Source organism: Astatotilapia calliptera, chromosome 5 (genome assembly GCF_900246225.1).
Source record: "Astatotilapia calliptera chromosome 5, fAstCal1.2, whole genome shotgun sequence".
Lineage (NCBI taxonomy): Eukaryota > Metazoa > Chordata > Actinopteri > Cichliformes > Cichlidae > Astatotilapia > Astatotilapia calliptera.
In genome coordinates this window covers 29,638,523-29,644,528 of record NC_039306.1, presented here as the reverse complement: position 1 = coordinate 29,644,528, position 6,006 = coordinate 29,638,523, and the positions used below count along the sequence as shown (strand labels likewise).

The 6,006-nt window shown below is 39.0% G+C and overlaps 1 protein-coding gene across 1 annotated transcript; it reads right to left on the bottom strand.

Annotated features, from left to right (window-relative positions):
* Positions 1-552: 552 nt before the first annotated feature.
* Positions 553-4,770, bottom strand: LOC113021734 (opioid growth factor receptor-like protein 1). The gene is made up of 9 exons (XM_026166452.1): positions 4,093-4,770; positions 3,687-3,911; positions 3,071-3,133; positions 2,944-2,982; positions 2,808-2,862; positions 2,409-2,487; positions 2,269-2,335; positions 2,038-2,186; positions 553-1,941 (listed from the first exon to the last, which is right to left on the bottom strand). The coding sequence occupies exons 1-9, from the start codon at positions 4,609-4,611 to the stop codon at positions 1,491-1,493; spliced, it is 1,647 nt and encodes a 548-aa protein (XP_026022237.1). The 5' UTR covers positions 4,612-4,770; the 3' UTR covers positions 553-1,490.
* Between the last annotated feature and the right edge of the window lie 1,236 nt (positions 4,771-6,006).

The following is a 6,006-nucleotide window of genomic DNA, read 5'->3' as shown; positions in this document are numbered from 1 at the left end:
CTGTTGTTTTAGCTACACATACTGATTATTAGCTTATTGAGTCAGATGATAAAGTGAGCAGTTTCAGTTGTTAAAGATCAGAAATCAAAGCTTTTCTTTTTCAGTAATAAAACACGTATTAATCTCGATAATTAACTTTCAATTTAGGAGCTTATTTTTTCAGTCCATATAGAACCACCATATAATATTTTGGCCATGGCCTGTACTAATATGAATATATATAATTGTGAAGAAATTCAAGCTTCAGCAACACCGACTACAATACAGAACCTCTTTAATGTTTGACCCATGCTGCAGTAGAAAAACAAAGCAAACAAAAAACCATACATCCACATCTCCTGATGAGGCGCCGACTAGACAGTCCAATAGAAAACTTTTACGCCACCATAAGCCAGATAGATCCACCTGTGGGGGTGGTTAAGTGTTATCCCACCCAGCGTCAAGCAATTTAAAACAGTTTAAAATGAAACTGAAAAATAACCCGAAAGCTTACAAGAAAAAAAAATTCCTTCGAATTGTTTTGGGTTGTTTTTTTTTGTTTTGTTTTTTTTACATCTGCAAGGAAAATAAAAAGCAATGAAAAAATAACGATATGAGGTGATGAAGGGTAAAAACTTCAAGTACCTGAATGGTTTTAAAACCATAAGGAGGAAAAACAGACTTAGTGTATCAGCAAGCCTCTTCAAGGCCACTTCAAATTGTAACCTGCATAAACAATATAACATTATCCAACCTTTATGCAACCAAAGAAGGTGTGGGGTTTATCACCTGTAAGACTGAGAATGAATTTATATGATACAATATCCATGTAACGTGATATATATTAATGAAACCGACAGTTTCCTTAAAAAACACATAACTGAAGACAGAAATTTAGCTGACCGAAAAAAACAACCAGTAATGTTGCCTGGCATTTCAGTAAAAACATCACATTTCATCCTTTTTTATTACAGACAGAGGTGCTTGAATCTAACCACAGATGGGTTGATGTCAGTTGTTTCAGGAAAAGGAAGGATTGTGGCTTTTCTAGTTTAAAAGTTTATTTCCAGGGGGGCGTGAACAATTTTGTAGTTATGTTTAAGTAGTGTTTCATAAATTTTGTCCACATGGTATAGTGGTTTAGACATTCACCTAACATTTAACATCAATCTTCAATACCAGAAGGAGACGCATATCCCTCTGAGGTTGTGTCAGGAAGGAGAGCAGCATAAAAATCACTGTTAAGATTCAGAGTCTCCTTCTGTGCTTGGGCATCCCTGACCACAACGTTTTGGATTTTCCTTTGGAACCACACAAACCCATCGTTAGGTTTATAGTTCAAATATGCAAAGCTGATGAATACTGAAGTAAGCAAACATTTCCATAAAGAATCAGGCCTTTTGACTAACTACACTGCTGAACTAAATCACTGGATCTGCATACACTCCATACACAGTATAATTTATCAGTATTATTCAGCATAAGATGAATAAGCTTTTCATTGTCATCAATCAATCTTCATTATGGCTGAAAGTTTCTTCACCCTCATGAGACTCATACTCTGCATTGTTACACGACTCATCTTCAGACAGGTTTTCCTCTTCTTGTGCTTCACTGTCAGAAATCACAGTGTCCTCCTGCGACTCCAGAGAGTCAGCGGCCTCTTCCTTTGCTGCCTTGGGCTGCATTGACCACAATTTTTGGATTTTCTTTGGGCACCACACAAACTCATCTTTAGGCTCATAGTTCAAATATGCATACTTGATGAGACCTCTGCGCTTTTTCTTATCAAGTACAGCAAACATAAAGTAGCTGAGGACGCTGTCCCTGATGTTTGGAAGTTGTCCGTTGACCAGAGTCTCCTCCAGGAAGAAGCGGACCAGAGGGGCTTGGTAGTGACGGTAACCCAGGTTTCCCAGACACTTCAGGATGCGAGTGATGCGCAGGCTGTTGTGTGTGTGACTGTCAGACAGTGATCAGTCCCAAAATTAGATCATTTACAGCTTTTTGTCACTTTTACTGCACACAGATTTTTTTTAAATTCAGAGGTAGTTTTACCTGTTAAGGTTGTCAAATCTTTCTTCCCAGTGCTTTGCTCTCCTGACTTCTCCAGTTTTTTCATCACACAACACGATACCATAAAAGTCCAACATGAGCTTGTACGACTTCACCAGGTTTTCCTGTGCAAGGCTGTGATTACAAAAATCCTGAAGGAAACATCGAACCTCTATCAGTGTATAAGACATGTTTTCTTTTTAAATCATAACTTGGTAACTTTCACAGGTTTACCGTAATTTCTTCCTTTGTCAGTGTACTGGCCTCATAGTTCACTCCTGGGTCTTGCAGTGGGAACAACCTTTGAGAGAAAATGTCGTTACAAACTGGAACTGAACTTTTTACATCATATTTGTGACTATAGAGTAACTTACCACTGAATATATGTGTGCACGTACTCAAGGCTTTCATAGTCTCCATACCATTGTTCATGGAACTCAGTTATGCTGACACCTGGTAACAAATACAAGTCACAGCAAATAAATCTGTTTGCAAATGAAGCTGCACAGATTACGATTTATCCAGTGATCACTGAGGTGGTTCAAACTGATATTTCTGTACTATAAAATATCTTTTTCTGACTCCATGTCCTTGTGTGAAATGGTATTCTTCTTCAGGTCTCTGAAGTTATTCCAATGTCATGAAGATATTTTGAATACTTGAAAAAGATGAGATGAATAACAAAACAGATCTACTAAACTCTTCTTCTTGAATGAAAACACATGTATGTTATGTTCAGTTTAAGGACATTTGGGTGCTGGTAAAAGGCCTACCGTCTGGCACCGATCGTTTCTTTCCAAGGTAGAAATTCAGATTAGACTTGTCATCCTACACAAGAGAAAAGAATTTGATTCAAACCATTTATTTTGTTCTTCTTTGAAATAAATCTAAAAACAAACGTTTACATACATTTGTGTTCTTCTTCCTGTGCTGTGTCTTGATTTGGCTCTGCAGGGACACATAAAAGAACAACATGTGCTTGGCTCGTGCTTAAACATGAGAGTGTGTGTTTACAGTGTGTGTGTGTGAGACTTACAGGGTAGTCATGTCTGTAGTTCTGCATGTCTCTTGCAGCACGTTCAAATCTGCTGAAGTTGTACTGGAACACAGAAGACAAATGGAGTTCAGGGGTAACACTGCACAGCTAAAGGAGACATTCAGTAACCCAAAGATCATCCTTGGAGATCCTCCATCTTTATTTACAATAAATGGGTTTCTGTCTTTGTGCATATGTCATTCAGTGTCTCTTTGTTTTCATTTTTTGATCTCATATTGATTATTTCAGAGATATATTTCACAACACAAAATGTAGTCACCACTCTAAAAATGTTTCTGGTTATCTACTTCTTTGTTCACCATTGTTATTTATGTCCATTTTATCTTTCCCACTGATTTTAATCTCTTTTGGGAAATTTTAAATGTCTTTCTTTGGCTCTTTGTTGTTTTTTTGAGCCATCTTTGTGATTTTTTTCTTGCAGGAAAAATCAAGAAATGTGAACAGAGCTATCACCTCAATAAAGTTCTCTGGAGGGGCCATCTAACACCTTGGGCCTGTGGGCCTGTGACAGGTGGCTCCTTTTATGCCTGCAGTAAATGATTTGTGAGCAGACGTGGAAAATCAAAGCACTTGTGACAGGCACTGGCTTACTTACATAGTTGGAGTTTGTTGACTGTCTGATCCTGCTCGGTGGGCTCTCCTCATTCGGGTCGGTCTCCCAGGTTGAATCATAGTCGCAGTAGAATTCATCCGTAGTGTGAACTCGATACTCTGTGCTGTCAAACTCTTCCTCTTCTTCTTCCGGCCCTGTCAGCTTCTTCCCTTCGTCAACTGCATTTTCCGTGCGCATTTCAGACTCATTTGGGTGTACCATAGAAACCTAAAAGGAATAAAGTAAAGAGCAAACCACGGCATTGTGCCATGTTTGTATCTCCAAGTTGCCTGTTATACAGTCGATCAATTCTTTTTCACGTTTTACATTCACAGAATACGAACTTAAAACGTTTGGTGAGAAACCTGCATGATCACCTGTTACTGTAAATGTTCATTTCTTTACTCACATTTTCATCAACGGTCTCAACTCGATCATTTTGAAAGTTATCTTGGTTAGACCTTGTCCACTTGGTCTCGGGCTCCTCACCATTATCTGAGGACCTCTTTAGTTCGGGACTAATAACCCTCTCTGCATCGTCAGGTGAATTCTTGAGTGCACGTGTGTTGTCATCGCTTGTTTCAGACTCATTTCTGTCTTTCTTTGAAAAAGTTAAAGGTCCAAACACCATCTGTGTGCGGCGCACTATCCAATCCCGAAGCGAGCGAAACCCACTGTATCCAACCGTGGTGCCAGCTCCATGCTCTCTGCTGTCAAACTCTTCTTCTTCTGGCCCTGGCAGCTTCCTCCCGGACTCCCGGCCTTCGTCAGCCTCATGTTGACCCTCACTGACATCCCCCTCTGCGTCTTCAGATAAACTTCTGAATGAATCTTCGTTTTCTGTGCTTGTTTTAGACTCATTTCTGTCTACTTTCCTGTCCAAAGTTGAGTCCGGTGAAGCAGAGCTCTTGTTTCTAAACCACGCCATTATGTTTATATCTCATAGTCTGTTTCACTTTCACGTTTCCCGTCCAAAGACAACTTTGCAGACAGAATACAGATATCATGTTCCCTTATAATTATATAAAAGGAGCACAGAAAAGAACATGCTAACTTTCTTTCTTCTTCTTCTTCTTCTGCTTATATAGGCAGGATATACATGATTAATATTATAGCGTAACTATTATGTATTTGTCTGCAGATCAAAGGGAGACTAGTGTTTAGCACCGCCCACTGATGCAGGTCAGGGGCGTTTCCAGGATTTGTAAAATAAGGTGACACAGGGGTGAACAGAGCAGGGTGGCCACTGGCAGTGTTGGGGAGTAACGGAATACATGTACCGCCGTTACGTATTTAAAATACAAAATATGAGTGACTGTATTCTGTTACAGTTACCGTTTAAAAAGGTGGTATTCAGAATACAGTTACTTTGTTGAAATGAATGGATTACACGGGGGTCTTTTCCTGTTTCATATGTTAGGCTGTCCCCTCTCTCTTGTTGGTAATTCCACGCCGGTGGAAACCCAAACAAAGCACGCATTAAGAGCCTCTAATGCCTGTGTCTCAATCTAGCGGCCCATGTCACCCCTACTTGTGGCCACATAATGACGTGAAGAAATATTTTTAAAAAATGATTCTTCAAAAAATGTTTTAATATGAAAGCAATAGTCAAAGTGTTACAAGCATTGCCCTAAAGAATGTAGCCTCACGGGCAGTGTAGCCCAGTTGTAAGTAAGCTATTAAGACTCGACTGTACACTGTGTTCGTGTTTTCAATAATTTCCATTGGAGAAGCCTTTCAACGCCTCTCTCTGTCTCTCGCTAGCAAAGTTGACCCGGACAACAAAGTAAAGCTAGTTTTCGGCTACGACCCGACATGGAACCCGACATATTAGCCAGAGGTCCCTTTATGGTTTTACGCCTTTACAGTTCGGAGCCACAGACCTGTTTTATATACACGCGGTATAGTTTTATATACGAGATTGCTGCAAAAAGTGCAGCCTTATCTAATGTCCACCTACTGTTACTCACTTTATATTAAGATTTAAAAATCTAGTTGGTATTGGTATGGCGAGTAACCTGCAGTAACAGTAATAAATCACACAACAATAGTACATTCATGTAGTTGTAAAAAACCATGATAATATATTAAGTAATCCAAAGTATTCAGAATACGTTACTCTCACTGAGTAATGTAATGGAATATGTTACAAAATACATTTTGGGGCATGTATTCTGTAATCTGTAGTGGAATACATTTTAAAAGTAACCTTCCCAACACTGAATACAGGATATCAGAATATGTAATCTAAGTAACTATATGTGTTATCTTGTGTTATCTTTGTCTAATATTTAAATTTGTTTGATGATCTGAAACATTTAAG

Coding starts and splice junctions, on each gene's coding strand:
- LOC113021734 (XM_026166452.1), bottom strand. CDS start 4,611: ATGGCGTGGTTTAGAAACAAGAGCTCTGCTTCACCGGACTCAACTTTG. Junction 2,488..2,807: donor GAAACGATCGGTGCCAGACG/GTAGGCCTTTTA, acceptor ATTTGTTACCAG/GTGTCAGCATAACTGAGTTC. Junction 2,187..2,268: donor TGACAAAGGAAGAAATTACG/GTAAACCTGTGA, acceptor TGTTTCCTTCAG/GATTTTTGTAATCACAGCCT.